This window comes from Bombus affinis, chromosome 9 (assembly GCF_024516045.1).
Source record: "Bombus affinis isolate iyBomAffi1 chromosome 9, iyBomAffi1.2, whole genome shotgun sequence".
In the NCBI taxonomy this organism is placed as follows: domain Eukaryota; kingdom Metazoa; phylum Arthropoda; class Insecta; order Hymenoptera; family Apidae; genus Bombus; species Bombus affinis.
The window spans coordinates 6979127-7003088 of record NC_066352.1 but is presented as its reverse complement, the minus strand read 5'-3'; the positions used below and the strand labels follow the sequence as shown (position 1 = coordinate 7003088).

The 23962-nt window shown below is 34.2% G+C and overlaps 1 protein-coding gene across 1 annotated transcript in view; it reads right to left on the bottom strand.

The window, feature by feature from the left end:
- Nucleotides 1–17217: 17217 nt before the first annotated feature.
- The window catches only part of LOC126920752 (neurotrimin-like), a 322766-nt gene continuing 316021 nt past the window's right edge, over nucleotides 17218–23962 (bottom strand). The window contains exon 11 of the mRNA XM_050731490.1: nucleotides 17218–17258. Within this exon, the coding sequence (XP_050587447.1) occupies nucleotides 17233–17258 (26 nt within the window). The 3' untranslated portion in view covers nucleotides 17218–17232. The remainder of the gene's footprint in view (nucleotides 17259–23962) is intronic.

The following is a 23962-nucleotide window of genomic DNA, read 5'->3' as shown; positions in this document are numbered from 1 at the left end:
CGGGTTCGAAGATTATCGCAGACAATAAAAGTCAGTCCGCCGTGATTCTCTCGTCGATCCTGCTCCGTACTTAGGGCAGGGGGTGGATAGGGAGTCGCAAAGAAATAGCGTATGGAGGAGAAAGAGATGTATGGTTGAAGAGAAAAGGATGTAAAGATAGGTTGAAATGGGAGAGGATTGGTGAAGAGTAGCAATAAGTACGACTGAAACGAAGAGAAACAAAGACGGAAGGGTTGGAGAAGGTGACAGGATAGGGTAGCAAGAGAAGGATCGGCTGGCTACGTTGGCGGAGTTGTTCGGTGACGACTTTACTTCTTCCATTAATCAACTCTCCCCGCTTTTGTCGCTCTTACCGTTGCCAGTGGCGTAGCACGGCCCGAAGGGAGTGGCTGGTTTAAGCCACGCTCTGTAGCCACGTTGTTCTATTGCTCTTAACGCTAATGCTACCCACCACCCGACTACCCGAAGAAAAACGAAGAAGGGTACTACTGGTGCTGGTGCTGCTTCGGAAGTACCTGTACCTGTGGGAGTTGCTAGATCGATTGGTAATTCTTGGCAAACTACTCCACGCTGGACATTTTCGGACTTTTTTCCTCCCATGGCAAGTTTCGATTCCCTGGGATCAATCCCCGTGGCAAGATGGAAGATACTGGCTAGAAGAATCGCCTTTATACTTTGGTTTAAATTCATCGAGATACTATATCGTTTGGAATCGAAAGTTTGATTGATACGTGGCTTTGAAATGTATAATACATTGAGTACAATATTTTTGGAACGTTCTAATACGTATAGGTGGCTACAGAGATACTTCGTTTAAGTTTAGCGTTCAATATATTTTATGTAAAGTTACATAATGGTAAAGAAATATGTTTGCAATTATGTATCTTCTAACTAAAATTTTATTTACTTCTGCTAGAAGAAATTAGAATTGTGGGAGAGATTATTTCAAAATATGTGGTATTATATTTTATACATAATTCAATTTAGAAATTCCAATCTATTTACTGTATTTTAATTATCTCGCCAAACCACATTGAAAAATTTCGAAATTCAGATTTAAATATCCACCACTACCTGCACGATAAGTTATTTCTTTTTCTCTTTCATTTTCAAATTACCATTAGTGTCCTGATTCCGCCTCGACCTATCCACGTCATCTTAATTTTTACGTTACCAAACTTTCATGAGTAATATTTCCCTCGTTTCTCGAGACATTCTTACGTTTCCGTACCGAACGCGGCTCTTCTCTTTCGTTTCTTGGTTTTCTCTTGGTCGTCTCTTAAAACCTTCTACTCCTCACTCCTTATCCCGTTGCTCGAGCATCTTGACGCTTTAGAAAATTTTCTTGTGCTTCTTAAACTTTCCGCCAGAGCCAATTTGGCCCGCTTTACTTGCTTTGTGCGCCAGTAAAAGTTGCACGCTGTTTCTCTTCGCGGAATCCGCGAGCGTTTCATTCGCGCGACCCTTTTAAACAACTCCGTCTATCACGATTTTCGTGTTTCTCTTGCGAAACCTGAAACGTCAGAAATACGAATCGTAACTGTCGATTCGTGGTAAGTCGCTTATCTTGATGCAGAGAAAGTAAAGCTGCATTTTGAAATTTGACGGGCAATTAAGTTTTCTTGATGAAAAATCAATTGTTGAATGAACGAAGTTATTCCCAAGACAATTTTCATTTTTCATGATCGAAAGATATTTATTATAATATTTAGTACATAAATCTTTATTTAGTTTCCATTTACTTAGTTACATTCACGAAAATTGAAAATTGCATAAACATCCGCAGTTTAACAATAACACTCCACCACATCAGTATAGTATTAAATCCCATCTTTCACTTACTTCCATATCAAACCCTCTTCTAGCTCACTCACCACCTACACTCTCCCAAATAAGACCTATGAGGACATTCACATTTTAGTATGTTTCAATATTAACAGTATCAGTCCGGGACAGATAAATTCCTTTCTCGTTACTAGCTCTGCGCGACTATCTTCTACGTCGAAGGACACGGTGGGCTCGCGACGAAGTCCATCGGCGGCCATTCTGCAATTCAGACAAAAATAACGCTGATATCCGATCACAATAGGAGCACAATGGACACAGGGGACGATGACTAGTCGGGTTGGGGCACTCAAAGAAATTGGCTGGTGGTTTCCTGACCCCGGCCGGGCCGAGCCAGGCCGGATCTTAACGGATAGTTGAAAAGTCTGGGGGCAGGTGGCTTTCGAATCGTTCTCCGAATCAGACTGCTTCAACAGCCCTCTCTCACCTACGACTTTCGATCTTCGTGGTGCGTCGTGGGAACAGGCTAGCCGGTCATTCTTTTCACATTGCATCCGACAAAAGAAGTTACCCTCTCCTACCCAAGAGTTCCTTTAAATCCCAAATACTTTTCCCACCCTTCTGGTATGCTGTATACGCGGCCTGTTCTATCCTTCGATCGTCCCGTTCTTTTGAGAACGTAGTTCCAGAACGTTACACTCACGTACCTAGGCTGTGATCTCTTCTCCTTCTTTCTTTCTTTCCAAAGTCGAAGTTTTTTCTTGTAAACACGATTCGACGACAAGGATGAGGTTGTTATCAGGGGGTGGGAAGCGCAGCGTGCTTTTATCGAGGCTCGTTTTTCTCGCGAGTACTTCCGAACTGGCGGCTTCGGGGATCCAGATAATATCCCTGGAGATCGCTTACGATGATACTAGCGTAGATAGCGCGATCGGAGGGCTAACTGTCTGCGACTTGGCTCGGGCTGATAGTGGATTAAGAGGACAGAGGGCAAGTCGCGTTTGGTCTGAGGTTCTTGTAAGGTTTATCTGAGGTTGAGGTGTTTTGGGAGATTGGTAATTGCGTGACGATGTTTCTGGTCTAATTTAGTGTAATGATTGTTGCTTGATCGTAGTAGATATGAATTTTATTTTTATACTTCATTTTTTTGTGAGATTGGTTCTATAATGATTGGTTAGTTCTTCGAAATAGAAGTTTCTTATGGCTACATTTATTAAACGTAATTATTTGTTCTTAAAATAATGACTAATATGAAAATTAAGACACTACAATTTATGTCTAACGATGTTCAATCTTACGAATCGAAATGGGACTTTAAATCGAAACACAGATTCAATTCGACTATATTTATCGTTTGTTGTGCGTCCAGCATACTGTATCACGATAAGAACTTGATATCATATGATAAGGAGTTAACTGCTAATAAAAAATGTCTAATACCGTGGTTATTAATAAATATGTTAAACAATATAATAATTCATGTATCAATATTCATGTATCAATATATCTCTTATACGTGTAAAAACCTGTTTTTTAATAGAAACTACTTATTGCACAGTATGCTCGCTGTGCATTGAATTTTTACAAATCCTTAAAGGAAAAATTTTACGTAAAGCACAATTGGATTATTACACCCTGATAAATAGATATTGGTAGAAAAATTCCGCAACTTATCTCCATACCGCGTAACAATTTTATTCAATGTACAACAACGCGCAACGAAAGTTTACATTACAAAATACCGCGTTCACGCGTCGTGGAAAAGGTACCATTTGAAAATAAACGAAACGAACGCGAAGTAACAATTAGTTCCCACCTTTTTTTCTCAGAATAATTCTGGAAAATCCGCGTACACGGAATTAAACGGGAAACCTACGGCACGTATATCGAAATTCATGCAGAAGAAAGCTGGATAGGTGGAAATTGCGGCGTGTACGTAATCATAACTTGAAATAGCACGTTCAGCAATAGCGGCTACAGGAGCGTCCAAGCGTAGCATTAAATTTCACGAGGAGAGAAAGCACAAAAAATAAAAGAAAAAAGAAAAAGAGACCTGGAAAGAGAGAGAAAGAGGACGCAGAGCTGGGAAGTGAAAATGCAGTGCAGTCATTCCTCCCATCGTCCAAACCTGTAAAATTTAGAAAAATAGTGGTACATCATGAATACAACCGCTAGATACAAAGGTTTAAATGGCTAGTCAATAGTTGAAATGCCGCGAAGCTATCACGAACTTGTTTGTTCCTAAATCGCGACACTTTGCTCCTTTATTTGCTGTTGAAAAATATTCCGCGAATGTATGTATGGTATATGAGAAAAGTAGTTTGAAACTTCGTACCCGGGAATTTGTAGAATTTGTTACATTTCAGCTTGGCAAACTTTCGCTTTATCTGGATTTTTTATTTTTGAAGTCACCGTGTATATAACTTGTTTAATAGTGGTTGAAATTTCAAAAGAAATATTTATGTGTGATGGAAACATTTCTAAAAATATCTTCAAATAAACTTCTGTTTTTTGGTCAAAGTACATGTTTAGAAACCTTATTTTTAAATTTTCCAGAAATGCATAAAGACAACCTAACGCATAAACACAATTTAATATGTGATAATATCGTCTAGAATAATAATTATTTTCTATAAATTCAAATCCGATCGATACACTCGTTCTACATACCTAGTGCACAATAAAATTACGTAAACCTCTGCACCAAAAAATATTTACAGAAGGAAAGCTACACGAACGGAAAGGACGTCGGCAAATGAAGATTAATTGTTGTAAATACGGCGATATATCACGCGGTTGAATCGTATTACTTTACGACACGGTCGTTCGTTGCTCAGATTAGAAGCACTGTTGCTTTATTAAGAACGAAGCAGTGAATAAACATTCAAAATTTGCATAAATGTTACATTATCAGATAAATGTAAATATAGTATCTTGCTATTTTATTGTGATACAAAAAAATTATTAGTATAATATAAAAAACATAAATCGTATGCATAAGAAGTTCTATTATATGAAAAAGAAATTTATCACAGTGTTATAAAATTCGATTTCTTCGGACTTCATAAAGTTTTAAAGTCCAAATGAAAGAAGAATCCATGGAATAAAATTCTTTTCATAATCACAATGTGAGTTCAATGCAATCGAATAATATGAATCGGCTGGAAAGAAATCAGAAAATAAATATTACGTTAACAAATATTAATCCTTAAGGGGTTGAAAGTTATCAGCTGCTACGTCACTGCGACAAATTATTATATATTTCGTTTCTTGCGACTTTGTGCACGTTTGAGGATAATTTTTCGCGCGCATTAAGCGACGCTCGATGAATCAAGCACGTTATGCTTGCGTAACGCTAGGAGTAATCTACGATGCTTGCTGAACTAGATAGATAAGCATTCATTCGTGGGCTGAGTGACACGCTTAGGTTGAAGACTTCATTTTGTAACAATGACGCATAGTTTGAATTATTTGGAAAGTTATGCAGCGCGGTTGCGTACGTATGAGAAGCAAATTAATTGACAATAGTCAATGAAAATACATCTCTGTTCATAAGTACTATCGCATATAATAGTATCACAGATGAGATGGTAATTGGCCAGGATTATTAAAGAGATGATTAATGAATGAAAATTTTATATTCGTAAGGAGCAATTCGTTAAAAAATTATACCTCGAATTATATGCATTCTCTACATGGAATTTTGTTCATCTTATAATAAGTTTTGGAAAGCGTGCATTTTTATACCTTCAACTTTCCCATGAATGCATAAACATCCTAATTTTATATGTTAATTAAAAAAAAATCTTAATCTTTTATCAGCCACTTTGTCCCCTAATTTACATGCATACTTTTCTGTCTTCTTACCGTTTAACTGGGCTGCCACAAAACAATTTATACCCTGTTAACTAGCGGCACCATATTGTATATCCCAGTGGCGACTGTTTACGCGTCGATAGCAGGACATTCCTTCTACTATAATATATTTACGGAAACGTGTAATTAGTTAAGGCCCGCACCGCCGTTTATTTTATAATGGAACAATTAAATTGAGGGTGTTTAACGCGAGATAAAATAAATTGGTGGCGGTGATGCGTATTCAACGATGCACCAGCCCATCGAAGCTATCTTTGAATTGCAATTGCTGTTCGTTGCTGGACTTTAATGACCCGCGATCTCAGGGCATAAGGGAATTTTTGTTACAAACCACTGGAAAGAATTCTTTTGCTAAATCGTTTATTGGAAATACTGGTTTCGTGATGTGATACCGTTGAAACCTTGGATAAGAAACACACAGAGATTGCACTTTAATAGTACAATATATTTTATTTCAGCGAACATGTCTTATACGGAACGGATTTACAACGGCGTTTGCAAAGAGAGAAACTTCGGAGAGTATTACGTGGTATCCAGCGCACGGTATTGAGTTTGATAATAATCTGATGAAAGAAGTTGTAGAAATGTGTGATATATATCATACACTTCTCATACTTATATAAATACAGTGATTACAAGAGTTTATTTGATTTATTTAGTAATTTTAGATTTTCAGTGAGACATTTAGTAACCTTATTCATACCTATTTAATAAAGAAGAAAATAGGTTGGTCTATTTTGACAAATATTTAAATCTATAATTCTATTTTACCTTACAATGGCAGTTTAATCATGTAAAGAGAAAGTACATTAAAGAAAATAAATTATTCTTGCTACTATGGGAAGTAAGAAAGAATGATTAAAAGTTTATATGATATTGAATAATTATTACAACAGTGTTAATATATTACTTATGTATTAGTAAAATTCCAGCACAATAATAATTTTTCATTAAAATATTAAATATTCTAATAGCCAGATATTACCGTGATACATAAATCAATTCAGGTCAAATATAGACCAGGTATTATATTTAATTAAATTCAACAAACAGAAACAGTTTATCAAGCAAATACTGCCAGAAAAATCCACACTATAAATATTTTTAGTGAAAACAAGCAAAAAGACAATAATTTTACACTGGAAGACAATAATTTTACACCGGAATGTTATGGATATAAAAATATCCGGAAATGTAAAAATGCTTTTTAAAAGAACAGACTTATTATCATTTTTCGAGGAAAAAGAATATCAGCTATATGTAGATGTTTCTCTGATATTTATTTCATCAATTTTAATTTGTCCCCAAGATCTAATCTTTATTTTTTTTCTTTTCATTTTCGGAAACTACAAAAAGTAAAAATAGTAGAATAATACGCAATAACATAAAAGTTCAAAGATCAGAAAAACATTTTTCAAAAATGATACAGTTGCGTTTGTTTCAACTTGTTTTTCCTCCAGTAACGATAAATATTCGCCTGCGACAAGGTAACAATATGGTATTTACAACACAGTGAAGCGTTTAAAATTACATGAACGTGCTACGAGACGCCGTGTTTTAATGAATGCGAGTGCAAGGAATCAAGATACCGTGACCCGCTGATTTGTGTTCCGCAAAGCAGAAAAAAGCCTGAACTACCGCGTAAAAATGAACCTCGTAATTCTAATTCCGAGCGTATTGCAAGCTTTGTTCTATGTGAAGTAGACCAAAAAGAACAAAAAATCAGTGTTGTTTGAAAACGTTATTTTCACCGAGTGATTTTCGGCGTTGGTTTCAATATAGTATAGGGGAATAGAATATTTTGTACCAAAATATTTACATACGTGTTATGTGGTGATAGAAATATGTGGTATAGCAATTCTAAATGTAGTAATTTAAATTATTTAAATTATTAAAATTTGATAGCAAGCTGGAGATACTTGAACATTAATGTAACTTGTTTAATGTAGCTACCTATTTTTCAGCTTATTATTAGAATATTATGATATTGAGAAATTGTATTCGTAGACGTAATGAATACCTTCTGAACCTGTCTTATACATATAATTTTATATCCAATTACATATCTTTGGATCGAATATAATTTTCTATAACTCTCTTTGGCCCGTTTTCCAGTCACGTTTTCCCATTATATTCGACGTAATTGTATTTTTCTAACGTCAAAATATATCTTCAGTTTGCACAAAATATAAAAACTTATCAGTATGCATGATTTTTTGTTTTAATTCTATGTTAGACACCTTCTTAAGATATTATCGATTCTTTTTGCCTGCTAAAATGAAAGCGTCTAAAATATAAAAGTTCAAGGGTCAATGTAACCTTAAATTATTCTTCATTAGCATCTGAAATGAATTGTCAACTCTCGATGTGATAACTTATTCATTCGAAAACACTCTATCTCCAATGTGTCAATCATACTTATTCTTAAAACCTATTTTATCAAAATGAAATTGATGTTATTAATTTACCAATTAATACCAAAATTGAAAAGATTTCTCACCATCAATGATGAACGACCCAATATCACTTCACAAATTAAAAATAAGAAAATATCGATCTTTACAAGTACCACGATAAACCAAAACGAGGTTCGTAAATATAATTCGTCATTGCGTCAAACATTATCTTTCTATCTTTTTATCAAGATTGACAAGTTGATTATTAATCTGATATCGATTTATTCGACTCTTATAAGCTTATCGAGCGTACGATTCACTACAAGTAGATACGTGCTTTCGGCTTGGCGAGATTTTAGCGGTAAAACCGAATTTACGAAGAATCCGGGAGGCCCATGGGTTCTCACGGAATTTATGCACAGTCCTTTCATTCGCGCGGTTATGCAGCTAGATGCTGCCATTGTTAAGCTTTTCTTCGGTAGAGCAGCGCGTGCATTGGTCTTTGTAATGCATAGTAATCGATAGACGGCTGCTTTCAGGATACTTTTTCCAAAGAACCACTTGTTTCCCTGTTTCGATGTTACGCGCATTCTGCGCACCATCAATTACGATCTTTGAATCCGATCGAATTGTAACAACCACTTAGCAGTTATACCGCGCGCTCCGCGAATTTCATGGAAATTACTATTTTATTATTTATTATTTATTACCTAGACCATTTAATCAAATTATTATTAGCAAATAAGAATGTTATTATAGAATATCATATTATGATATATAATATTTATACCATTTATATACGTTTAAAAGAATATCTAAATTACACATACTTGAAGAGGAATAGGGCAGAGATTTTTGAAATTTTTCAAATGATAAAATAGATACACAAGATTTGACAATTAGGTTCGTCAATTTTGCTATTTTGAATTAGCTGCTAGAAAGTGTACTTCATCTTATAATTATATGCTACTATACACATAATTGTATTGATTACGAATTAATTAAATATGAATTAAAATTACTATGCATCTCTTTACCTATCATTTCTTATCAAGAGGAAAGAAGTATTTGAACATTTTTAAACGTTACTCCTATTTATCTAAAATATTTTGTCACATGTTTTTAACAGTTTTGATACATGCAAGTAACAAAATTTTTTTACTTTAAGTGCTTTAACTAACTAAAGTTTAACTGTATCTAAAGTATTCCCTAATTACAGTTACTTAAACCACTTTTCTCTCAAGATTTTGAATGCTGAAATGTTTCAAGCACTAATAAAAAATCGTTTAAGGAAACATTGTAACAGTCCATTTGGTAAGAAGAGCTTAGGTTACAGGATTCTGCAAAGAATTTTTCGAAACACAGCCTGTTATTTCCTTGTGATATTGCCGCAACCTCAGTAACCCTTTTGTCTAAGATAACAGAGCACCGAGATCGTTTTGTCAGCATCCTCTCGACGATGTCGGGAACGTGAGATCGTTATTTCATTATGGTTAATTTGAGACTGAGTGCGCTCATGGGGGGAGGCGTCCAACGAGATAACAGAGGGATTCTCATCATTAGAGGGACGCATCTAGTGAAGATTAACGAGCGTCGCAACGTACGACGTTACAACGAATAATATATATTTATATTTATTTTTCCTTTAGCAATTTTCATGGACCACGAATAGAAAATTTATATTGCTGTCTTCTGTAATGCACACAAGAAAAAATAAAGTAATATGCCTAGCTCACTAATTACAATTTAAATTTATTTAACATTTACAATAGAATGTAATGTATATAAAAATTTGTTTTCCCCTGAAAAGATATTAATCATGTAATATTTATTGTACACAGTGTTTCTAAGAATAAATACAAGAGTACAGTGCATATTTCACAATATATTACAATTTTTATAATTTTGTGGAAATGTGAAAACACATCATCAATTTGTATCTGTTGTTTTAATTCTTTAATTATAGTAAGAGATATTAAGAGATGATATGGTTTTTACTAATTGTTGCAAAATGAGATATGAAAAGGCTATTAAAATACCTATTTAAAAGATATTTACCATTTTTATAAATAGAATAAATCGATGTACTTATTTTACGAACAGTACAATATGAGACTAATGGAAGATTGCGTCCTTTTTTAGATTTTTAATTAACACGTTTACAGGAAGTGCCGTAGCTATGTATTTCTCATTTCAACGTGATGCACTGACGATCACATAATTATGTACACTCTTTACGCATTTTGCTAATTATAGGAAAATATTGACAAAGAAAACAAATAGAACGTAGCCCACTTTGTTGCAACCCAAAATAAAACAGAGATAACTTTGCATATTTCAATTGACATCAATAGCTCTGGTAAATCGAATTCCATAAAATATTCGAGTATTCTAGCTTTCATTTAAAAGTGCAAATGACATGAAGAATTATTAAATACTCATTTACCTGTTTGCTTAAATAGCAGATTAAAAGATAATAGAAGAATAAATAATAGAAGATCAAATAATATATCATTTAACATGAATTACGAACAATCAACCGTTTTAAAACTCGATCGAAATTGCTCCAATTTTAACGAACTTTCTTTAAATCGAACCTTAACAAACTAGATGGTGTACGATGAAACGTAAGATAGCGTATGTAGATAGCGTAGCATGTAAAAAATGTCGCGCATCATGCGATAGTCTATTCATAACGATGGGTCGCGTCGGGAGTAAGAGAATTTCGTAACTATCATCACCGAATTTTTCATGGAAAGCGCAGAACGAACGCGTGATGACGCGGTTGATTTACGAGCGTGTATCCCGTGACGCGAATAATTTTTCTCGCGCGATAGCCTTCATAAGCAAATGAAGTGTTATTAACTTCTTATGTAGCCGAGTCTCGCGAACAATGCCTCGAGAATTACGTAAAGCCGACGAAGAAAGGTAGTGGTTACCGGTTGTCGAGTTATCGATCCATCGTCATTCCGTTGCCCTTTGCGCGCCTCTAGGTAAGTAGGTAACTGGAGTTCCAGACTGTGAAATAACATGACCATAGTGTGACGCGGTGCGATTCGCTGCTTCACGCAGGACATGTATTTCGAATCGGAGAAATATCCTAGAATGGTACTATGCGAGAAACTTAGTGGAAAAGTGGCACAGGTGATGAAAACTTTTAATTTGAAAGAAATTGTGGATAGAGAGAAACTTTAACAGGAAAATTTGAACGTCTCCGAACATTAAGCGCACTACTATACCAAAGATTTCAGTAATATCTTATGGTATATAATTCTAAAGTCTCATAATTCCTATAAAAGGTCTTAATAATTTCATTAAAAATTTGGTAATTTTCGAATTTAGAAATTAGAAGTCTAATTAAGGCAGAAACTAACTTTTCATTTAGGAATACTTGCAAGTACCTCTTTTGTGAATTAATAATTTCAACGATCAAAACTTGTCTTCGATAATCACTTAGCAGCAAAATTTTAGATATTACTTTTTTTTAAAAGAATAATCTGCTGCGTGTGGTTATCGAGAATACAAAATCGTGTTTTTAATTTTTCAATACACGTTGCTGAGGTTATTGAGAAGTGGTGCTTTTGGCCATCATCCAAAATGTGTATTCTCAGGTTTACGTGAGCCCTACCTTATAACTACATGATAGTGAAAACTTTTTAATTAAAATATAATAAATATACAGTGAGATTTCATTAAAAAAAAGAAAATGTTCATAATTTCTGTTCTCCTGAAATGAAGAGTTTCTCTCTCCCGTTTTTTTTTTTTTTTTTTTTTATATCGTTAAGTGGAATGAAAATATTTTAGGTACTCAAAAATGGTACATTATAGTTGTAAAGGATGTATGAAATGTATTTCTCCTTATTTCTTTTTTTTTTTTTGCTCATTCTCATTTCGTAATAGAATATAAAAAAAACTAACACACGGTAAAAATACACGTACCTGAAATCCCAATTTCACAGTTCAGCGCAGTTCATAGTGCTGCTATCTCTGAACTTAATTCTCACAGCGTTTCCTTCACGCCATAAATTCGTCAAGTCAATTAAGCATTGAAATTGTTGAATTCTATCTTACGACAAAATGATATTACCGAATAAATGTAGTTATAAGTAATATCTCTAATCTTGATTCCTCCTAATTCACAATTAAACGAAGAAAAAATGAAATTGATCTTTTGCCACATCTTTCATTTCTAAAAATACAAATAATATCTAAAAATATATATTCGATAGATATATTCACACCTGCGTTTATATTTCATTAAATAAATGTAATAAAATCTATCCAATCCAAGGACTAATTTATTCCATTTTTCTATAACTACATATCTTCTATACAAAAGATTGCTATATTTATCATATAAAGCTCTAAGCAAAGTCTAGAAAAGATAGAAAGAAATAGCTATATAATTATATAAGTTGAAAATAAAATATGATATATATAATATAATAATATTATATATAACAATAACATAATATGCAATAATAATATAATACGAATAAACATAGAATCTTTTCTCAATCGTTTGTCATGTTTTCCCAAATCCATATTGTCTAATATAATTTGATAGACCAAAATTTATTCAGTATAAAGTCGGATAAAAGTCGAAACATTAATTCTCGACTTATTGACGTATTTACGTTCAACATAGGATCATTGTGTCCATCGTGTGAAGTTGTCTTGAAAAATTAACCACATGTCCAGTGATGAGGATGAGCTCTGCGTTCATATGTTTGGCCTCGTGTCGAAACCTATGATTGGATGAATTTCTCTGTCGAGGAATAGGGTTACAAACCCGACGCCAATATTGGTTTGCAGGATTGGCTGATCAAGTCGTGTTCCCGCACGGGATCTTGTTTGTCCCACGTGGCTTTTATATTGAATTGCCAGTATTCCTTGCGAATCCTACAAATTCTTTGGTAAATTGGATTAGACGGCATCTTTCGAGAAAAGTATGTACCGTTCTAATCGCTAGACGTCTAGCATCCATGTCCTTCCATATTATGCTAGAGATATACTAACAGATTGACAATCAGAAATGTCAATTCCTATTTAACATTTCATACTGAAATTATATTGTATTATTTAGGGATAATAATATATTTCTACCTTATGATTAATAGGATCATTTACAGAAAACATAAGTAGTTTGAAATTAGTTGAGAACATAAAAAATTTGTAACTATTTTAACTTAACTATTTATTTTAACTTAATTATTTGTAATTATGTAGGAAATTACTTTAACTAAATGATATATTGTTTTAGTATAGTAGAAAGATGTGCATTTAAAGTCTTATTTTAAAAAAACAATATTTTACATGTATGAACTTAACTTTTTATGTAATCATTTCATAAATTTTGAACATTGTTTCTTTCGAATTTTTACTTCGTGTTTTTCATGTTTTCATATGGGAATAGAATTATTGAAAAGTTTGGGAGAAGGCGAAAGGAATTGAAAGAACAATTTCATCTTCGACAATTTATCGAACCCTTTGACGCGACTCCTCTTCACTTTCGACAGCTGAACACTTTGCCTCCCATATTGAAGAAAATGGAAATCACTCAACACATCAAAGAAAACACGTTCTTTGTATTATATTATTGGGACGATGAAAACAGCGACTAAAAGATCTCTCCTATATTTGAATATAAAGAATGCAGTATCAGGATCTCTACAGCTGGCAATTTTTATATTAACATTTGTAAAATAAAATATATCTACGTAATATCTAATATTTGATTTATCATAAAAAATTAGATTTTTGCTATAAAATCGTCATTTCGAATAAAAATTATTCTACTGCTTGTTAGATAACTAAGAAAAGCACTATATAACAAATTATACATTTAATAATTCCTACTAAAAATTAATTACAAGAAATTTGAGTTTACGAGAATAAAATCCAATCTGACCGAAATTTATTTGCTGCGTTATTTTTTAATTCGCAGTTAAGAAACTACCCTGTTAAATGTTTAAAGAACCTCATCCAGAAAAAATAAATATCAGCATTACCAAAAGATGAAGTTTAGGAAAATCTTCAAATATAATCTTCACCGACATGATCTTAATCTCTGTGACACGCATAAGCAACAAGCTACGCCTCGATACGTTTCCATCGCATCCATCCATGATGTATGTCGGCGACATTTCGTGCATCTCGGATACCTATCGAGAACATCGATATCCCTCGCAGAGAATTCAATCACCTTCATCGAATATTCCGTGTCTACTTTAGTCTGCCTCCAAGTCTTAACCCACTGTCTGCAATTAACGAACAGAGACGGCAGATGCGAATGATAGTAGTCAAGAGAACGTTGTCAATTTAGACAATATTAATTCAAAGCGTAATGCTAAAATTTATAATTATATTTCTTCAAGCGGATAGCGGCGCAAGAAATACCAGAGAATGAAGCTCGGTTCTTGCACGCATTTATACACGTTCCAAGCTTATGTGCATGCATTCTGAACGTTCCGTACAACCCCAGAGTAGTTTCACCGAGTTTCAGTCTCGGATTGTCCGATAGAATGTGTTCCGGCTCTTTAATAGATTTTCCAAAGTGACGCGCGAACCCCATTAAAATTTCACCGCATAACAAAATATTCCTGGAGCTCTAGTTTCAGCTACCATTTCTTTATCCCTTTCACCAACGTGCACGCCTTGATCGACAGTCTGATTGAAAGTTACTTTCGGAATTAAACGCGCAGCCTCGATCGTTACGATCGAAGCTTTTACACAATTATTGGCACGCGATCGATTTCGTCCTTTTGAATAAATGAAAAAGTTGTTCGGCTGAAAAAGTAATTTTAGGTTACCGGTGACTCCATATGGAGTGCGTTCGATAGATAGCCAGATCAATTTAAGAAGCGTTATTTTGAAGTAATCTGACATGCTACGTGGAATACGATAAATTGGAGAAGAATTTAAACATTAAATAGTGTAATATCCCTCGTGAAATACAAAAAATGAAGAGTGATCGGCACTGGGAGAATAGGTTTCTCGGGGAATCGATTTGGCACAAAAAAGTTTCAACTGGAAAATTATTAATAATTCAAAAGTTTAATCATAAAAATTTCTCTTACGACTTGGTAATACTCTTTGCTCCAGTAGTCATTATTCTAGTAAAATATTGTTTCTGTACATATTATCGTAAATAAAGGTGAAGAATTCTATGAATGACGACTGCTTGAAAAATAAAGATGTTCTTTATAATCATTGTGTTGTAATGTAAAATAACGTACTCAAAAAGAACAACTCTCTAAAATATGAAATTACATTTTTAAATTCGAACAACATTTGTAATCTAAATTATTTTATAATTGAAACATTTTACTATTCAAAGAGAATGATAAATGTGTACGATTTATAAATGAGATCCATTTTTCTTTATTCAACACAATTCATTATTTGAAAATGACTCCAAATGCTTCAAATTTCGGTGTTAACAAAAGTTAAGCAACTTTTTTCGATAAAAGTCTTCGTAAATTACAAAACATTCATCAAAATTTCCCAAGTACACCAGTTAAACAATCTAAAGCACCGTTTAATAATCTAAAAATCCGGGCGGAAAGTGATCCTTCACACGTTCCTGAGCGGCTGGCGAACGTTACAAGCCGCTGCACACCGCTCAACACCAGGAACTAGAGAAAATTACCTTGCACACCCGTCACGACAGCAACAAGTGCAAAATAAATCGCGGCCAATCGTGGCAGTCGGCTAACTGACCCAATTGCCAGCTACGGCTCTTCCTTCCTTCGGTGGGAAGAGATTTAATCCGGTTTCCAGGCGAATCCGCGACTCGGCTAGGCCATCCACGAAGGAGGCGTAAATCAAAATTTCATGCAGATATTTTCTACTTCTTGTGGAAGGATCTTCAGCACGTTTTCTAGTGCGCACGTGTAGCTCGACTGTTCCTGAGCTTCGGCACGTTCGCGATCGAAAACGTAAAAACGATCTTTGAAAGTTTATCACCAAAGAGGTGTGGGTCCATGGAGCCAGATGTCGCGAACCTAGACGCACGTGTTTTCACCGATTCTTCGACAGTTTCTCCCCGGCAATTGCATATTAAACGCATCCGTATTTTCTCTGCACCGTTCACCGTTGTCTTCCCTCTCTCTCGCTCTAGTTCGCCTAGTATCCGATAGGATAGCGCGATGAAATATGGCCGTGCCATAAGAGAACCGCCAGCGCGAAAACACTATCGCTTTCCAATAGTACGTTAGGCAAGACCGAATGGAGCAGGAATATGCGACGCTGTTCTCTTCGCGACACCGAACGGAGAGAACGATCAACCGGGGCGAACGCAAGGCGTGAGAAGAGGGGAAATAAGCGAAGAAACTGAAAATATCGTTCACGTTTGCGGCGCTTTCCCAGCCATATGGCGACCTGCGTATATCATATTAGAAGCCAATTTTTAACTCGGTGGGGGCACATTTCACGCGAAACTGCCGGTTATAACCGGTCTCTCGCTAAAAATCCAATGAATTGATAGGAGAGAACCTGGTCGAACGGGGGAGTGAGAGTAGTCGAATGGCCGTTTGAGGGAACGAAAAAACTGGCGGCCGACTTTTCTTCGGCTTCTCTGACCAAAGGGAAACGACCGCAATATCTTAGGGTGGAAAGTACACACGGACTCTGGTGGCAAAGACCCGGTTGCTTCAAATAAATCTCTCGCTAGCCTCGACCCTCCACCTTGCCCCTTCCCTTCCTCCGATCCTTCTTCGCCATGCTCACCACTCTTTTTTCTCTTCCGCTCCCGACCTTCCATTCTTCTCTACCGCCTTCCCTTTCCCTTTTCATTACAACCATTATAAATATTGTCTTTGAAGGCGACGCTTCTTTAAACGAATGGCCGCTCGATCACCGTGCTCGTTGATACTGTCTTGTAATGGAGTTTCGTAGTGGGGATGAATTTGTGGATTCGGAGAACGATTACACCGAGATTTATACTTGCAGTATTACGAAATTGTTGGTTTCCAGTCTACCTGGCTTCTGAATTTGCCATGAAGGACTGTGAAACGTACTTACTTTGTCATTATTTCTGATAATTTTCAAGGAAGGAAGCTTGTTAACGTTTCAAGTAGACCAACTATAGTACAAATTTATATTTCAAGTTATATTCTCTCAAGTTATATATTCTTATTAAGTTATATTGTCTACCTTGTCCTCATTTTTTCCTTTATAACCTTGCTGTTATGACGATGCCTGTAATATTAAAAAAGAGTACAACGTTATTATTACAGAAAAATATTCTTTACTTTGCTATATGTGTTAATAGAACTTCTTTTAATATTGTTCAATTACTTTAATTTGTATTGTTACTATGATATAACAAAATTTTAATGCTCATTAAAATACATTTACATGTCTATTTTAATATAACACCTTTAGTGAATCTGTATAAATATTCTCGAGCTGTTTCGTTAACTGACGAACATTATTATCCCTTCCCCCCTCTTAGTTAGCTGGCCACTAAGCCTTGTTTTGCTAACTGGCCGCGAATTCTCAGAAGTATGATGCGTAGCTTTCAGCTAATGATATAATATATGAAAATAAGGAAATATAAATGTTTCCTTATTTTAAACTACTAATGAAAGAACCTAATTTCATCCGCATTTTAATACGAGGGCTACCAAAGTAATAAAATTAATTCGTAAATTCTTCTTCAAAATTAATTAGAACGCTTTATTTCCTGGAGTTTAAATTATTTTTCCTAATACATGTCTTTCCTCTTACATTCTCTTTGCATTGCCACTTCCCATGTATCTTTTTACACGCGTTTCGTTTTGATTACTTCGATCCAGGTTTTACGCCTAATTCGTTAGTAACTCTAATATCAAGAGAACACAAATACAAATGAGTTTATAATAGGTATCAAGTTTGCTAATATTAGCATAGTACCTGCAACGATAATGTAATACTAAATAACATGCATTAGCTAATCAACTATAAAATACAATTAAAGAATACAACATATGTTGTTAAACGCAAGTAGAGTACATGATTAGATAGTTGGTAATTTCAAGACTATAGGATATTGTCTAATGGCATTTAAACATGTGTACGTATCAATGGGTTGCATAATAATTAACGAAAATTCGTATTAAAATTTCGCATTAGCAGCACGTGTATATTATTCTCACCAGAATAATAATCCTGAGCACGCTGCTTAAATAACAAGCGGATAATTGTTGTACAAGGTACACATGCAACTGGGATGCTACTTGTTACACAGCCACAGTGATCATATTAATTTAATGCGACATTCATTAGCGTATACACGAATAAAAAATATTTAGCTAGTATACATTACGTGAATGGACAATATATGGGTATGCAACAGTGTCACATATCATAATCTTACACAACATGTCGGGAATTATCATTTTTAAATAATTACATTTGTAAACCTTTATAAACTTGAAATTTACAAACTTTTGAGAAAGTAATATGGAAATATAATGTAGATTAGATATAGAATCTATAATATAGAAATACTAGTAGAAATACTAGAACATGCGTACTCGTATATTTAAAATAAATATTATAGCTCAACCTATTATTTCTTTTTAATAAAATAATTTTTTCAATCGTATACTATAGATTTTAATGCGAAAAGATACTGAACTGAATGTATATAAAGAAAATTCATTACCCTGTTGACTAGTATAATTTCTAGACTTCAATTTACTACATGGAATTATTTCAATTCAACGGAGAGAATATTTAAATTTAATTACTGGATGTTTATTAATAACTTCTATTCTAATATAAAACATTCTGTATATAATTATTCATATAATATTCAGATACTAAAATATACATTATAATATAGACAAAATCATGTAATCTATATCTTAATATTTTTCTCTATATTTTATTAAGAAATATCTGGAAGGTGGTACTGTGCATAATATATAATGTATTTAGGAGTCGTTATTTTGTATATTTAATATATTTAGAAGAACTTAAATAAAATAATTCGATAGACATTATATCTCATTGGTTGCAAGACATAACATGTGGATTTCTATTTAAGATGTACTTGCAAACGATTTGACTTAAACGAGGCCGATTAATTCGGACTAATTGTATAGTTCGAAACAAGCTATTAGATTCTATTTGAGAGATTGTGATTTCCAATTATTAACAAGTAACTTAGTAATTGGATCAAGATGCGGTTTGCTAGGGAAACTAACAATGCCGTTTTCTAACCAGCTGATTGCCTTGGAAATATTGTCCTAACTTCGCGTAATTTACCTTACTAATTAATCTCCAAATTATAGTGCAAGATATTTTCCATCCGATTTATTAGATTTTCATTGATGTCAATCTCAGTTATTTAATACACTTAAAAGTTAACTTTAATTTGATTTATATCCTTTTATGCAATCAATTTTCCAATTTTATTCGATTCTGTTCCTATGAAGAGTTATGAATGTCTTCAAAGTCTTAGTGTATTGGTCCTAATCTTACTGTACCGATCCTAATCTTGTCATTTAACATATTTAACATTTTGTTGAATTCAATTATGTCATATTTTAGTCAATACCATACTAAGAAGTATAGGCGACAGCCATTTGAGATTCAAGAGTTTAGGCGAAAGTATTCGTTAGTTTCGTTGACTTTTATCCGTTTTATTTGTTGTACTTTTCTGTTATTATTGGGTTATTTCTATTTTCACACAATAAGATAATTATTACGAAAAGAAAAGAACATCGGGAAAGCACCTGATCAGCAAGAGGATGATCCGGGTTCGAACTCCGATCAAGCAACTCCCGATCGACTTAAACTTATACAACTTATATAATTTCAAACTTTCGCATGATCCTCATTTTCATTTTCAGCGAATTCAAATCAGCAATCATCATTTAACGAGCGAATTATTGAAAGAGCATTGTACGGATCAATTATCCAAGCGCATTTTCAACGAATTTGCGTTTCTCTGTAAAATTTCATTCACGCTTTTTCCACGCGCGCTTCACCCCCCTCGCAGGAAAGAAATAATCCACAACGTCAGACTTTATTAAGCCATTAATCACTCCGTTTTTACAATCTCCACCGGTTCTCGTACGAGGAGAGAACTACGCGAGTCGCATGACTCAGCCCAACCTTGCAAATGGTCGAACGTTACGAATGATAATGTAACGTGCACGTAACGCAATTCAAATTTCACCGTACGAAACGGGAATGGAATCGAAACGGAGAGAAAGAAAGAAGAAGAGGGAAGAAGAGTGAGAAAAAAGAGAGAAGTGGAACAGGGAAATAGACAGAGTTATTCTCTGAAATATGAAGCGCAGCGGAGCAGCTGACGTTACCAGAGACCATGTCGCATTATTTTCGTAGGCAGCGATGCGCAAGTGGATTCCCCGTAGTCAGCAATAAGCATGATCTTTTTTTATTTTCCCATTTTATTCTATTCCTTTTTCTTCTTTCATTTTTGTTTTCCGGATACCGTAGGCCCACCCGTTAGAAACGAGAGGTGGCTCTCTCATACGTCAAAAAATCCTATTATACTGCGCTGATCCTCTGTCGACGAAATGGAAGAGATCGGCGGACGAGCTAGTCTAGTTTTGTTCGCTCCTCTTCTCGACGTCGCTCATCGTCTGGAATTGAATCGCTGTGATGGGCTCTCGGTTCAAGAAGGAAGTTGTATGGACGAACTCGTGCCCCCTCCCTCCTTTTTCTTTCCGTTTCTTTTCTTTCCGTTCTTTTCCCTTTTTTCTTCCTTCTCTTTTTTTGGAGAGAGAGGCGGGGTTCGTCGACAAATTGTCTTCGCCGAACGATTTCGCGCTTGAAATACCATTATTAACATGAATAAGTAACGATCGAATTGAAGTGTCTGAAGTGAAGATCTGCTCACTTCTGGATGGAATTCAGATATTTGTACAGAAACGTTTGTGTGATAACAGTGTAATGAAGGTTAATGAAATTGGGCTGTAATGATTTTTATTTCTTCACCATAAAGATTTACTGTGTTGAATTGGTCGTATTATGAAATTCTTAAGTTGGCAGCGAATGATCATCTTATCATTAGGAATGATCCTGATATTAAAATATTAGAAAGAGTTAATATCCCACTAGCCCTATATTTTGGCTTATACAAAACTTCATCGAATTAACTATTTCTAAAAAACTAAATATTCAGATTTGTATAAGATCTTTTTAGTCATAAAATATCATCACAATCAGAAAATCAACAAAAACGTATGCACCACGTCTTTTCCCATATAACTTTGAAATTGTTTTGAAGATTTATGATAAGAACCACGATGATGTCACGTAGGCAGCAACTCTTTTCAGTGACTAATTTAGAGAAAAATGGTTCCCCTGGGTGGAAGGACACGTGCAGCAAAAGGTCAACAAAGTATGAAACACGATTCCTATTAATCGAAGATCGATATCGCAGCTTGTATTAAAACAACTCTGTTGCATTATTCATGCTTCTCAAACGAAGCCAGAGTATCCATTGCAATAAAAAGAAGAACCGTGTGTAGTTTCGTTTCTTTTCGTTCTGCAGGGAGGATCCTTTATCGCCGTTGCCCGCTATCGTAAATAAATTATATCCACACAAGGGTTCACGCTCGTTCTTCGTTCGTTTTCGTCGCGGGATTATCTGCCTCTTGGAGACAGCAGCTTTATTTTTACTATCGATGATTCTACGGACGACGACAAACCCTCAACGTCCTTATATCTTAATTAATCCATCGGAAGGGATTGCTATTTCGATGCAGAATCTTTATTACCAGATTGCGGGGAGAATGTCGGAAGAAGATTGTAACAGGAATATACGAAACTCGGGGAAAATGTGTTTCATATAAACATACGTATGTATGTATGCTACCACTTAAACATATATATGTAGATACTTGTTTATTTTTGGACAATAAAATGCAATTCAGTTAGAAAATTATAGTTAGAAGAATCTAGGATAATTTGATTTTTAACTATACTCGTGGTACAATATGATAAAATTTATTTTTGGAGTTTGATATGCAATAAAAAAATTGGTGTCTAGAAGGGATAAATATAGGACAATTGTGTTATTTAAAAAATTGTACATTCATCGGATTAAAAATATTTAGTACGTCTATAACGAGGTGAACATCGAAAGAAATAATTATATAGAACCAATTAAAAAGTATCCTAGTTATTCTAGATTCTGAAGCTTCTCTTACTAAGATAAGAAAATTGCAGAACACGATACTTTATTTTAGAGAAAATTAATTAAAACCTTAGAAAGTAGTTTACAGAGATCTTGTAAATATTACAATTGCACTATATAAATGTAGTATTTATTATAGTTGCATTTAATCAATTAATTCTCAAGAATAACATTTCGTTTGTATTTTTACCCCATAATATATTTAATTAAAAAATAGATGTCTCAGGTGAAATATCTCGAATTATTTCGAATTTCAACCGCGTACGTGTAAACATGGATTGTAAAAATGTCAGCTACTTTTTAACGTTACCACACTACACAGCGTGTTTTATGCAATAGAAGGTAACTTTCAAAGCTACCCTTTGCTCCGGCATTCCTCATCTACCCACTTTGACTTGGAAAAATTGCTTTTAGAGGAGACAAATTTTTGATCCTTCATTCGCACTCAAGGTGTGCAATTTAACGTGCGTCGAATCTGCCAGTGAAATTTCAATTTCCTCTCTCTTGCTGCTATTACGCATGCTTATTTTGTACAAAAGAATACAAAATGTAATGTATATCAAGATACATACATTGAACACCAGACTTTTAAAGAATCAAATAATTTGACTCACGATGATTAGAATCTATATTTAAATTTTATTACACTTAAAGGTTAGAAGTCATATAACATGCATAAAAAAAGATATTTTGAATTTTATTTATTCCTACTTCTTGAGCATTTTATGACGGAAATACGAAGATAACTTATCTGGAGAAGTTTATACGAAGCGTACCAATATTCTCGGGAATTTTATGATGTACACGTTGGTATATGATCGGTCAATAAAAATTATTCGCTGAAACTGAAACCTAAGTTTATCGAAGTATCCATAAAACTCGGTCTTATAAATGTTTCATTTCAAAGAATTAAAGATTGATCAAGAGATTTTATAATTCATTAAGAATACATATGTCTATATTGATCGAGTGTTGTATAAAAAGATTATCAAGTAATTGACAAAGATAAAATATCGTAACAAATCTAAAGAATTTAAATGAATAATTAATTAAAAAAGATATTATACTTTTATACTTCCGTTTTACACTTACACGAAATAATTAGTTTTAATCATATATTTTAAAAATTGCACCCATTAATTTTATACATACACAACTATTAATTTTATACGTTGGACAATATACTAATAAGTACTTAAGTCAGAATATATTCAAACTCGAATCGGGGTATTGCAAATTTTGAACGATCTAGTTTTACAAGTCTCGCCCGTGTTCCCTACTCGTCCAGTCTTGTTAGCGTTAGTAGACCATGTTACAACTTCGTACGAAACGCATTTGAACTTGGAAAAGGAGATATGTTCGAACTAGGACAATTTTAGACTCTAATGGGACATTGTAGTAGAATCTTATTGCAGTCCGCCAACTTTGTATTTGTACCTTCTTCGACCACGTGAGTAAAACCATTCGAATCTTGGTTCTGACCAGATGCTGACACTACGTTTTCATTTCTATCACTTTATAGTCACTTCTTACAATATTCTTTGACCTAAATACCAAAAGAAATATCATCTTTTTCCTTTTTAAGCATTGTGGGATGAGGTTGGCCAATTTCATAACGCGTTTAATATTACGTTCAGTAGCGGCACTAGACTGCCCTTAAAATTGAAAAATATGGAAACTGTTACACTGGTCAGCTGTAGAAAAATAAAAATTGTATGAATTTCGCTATAATGTATATTTTCAT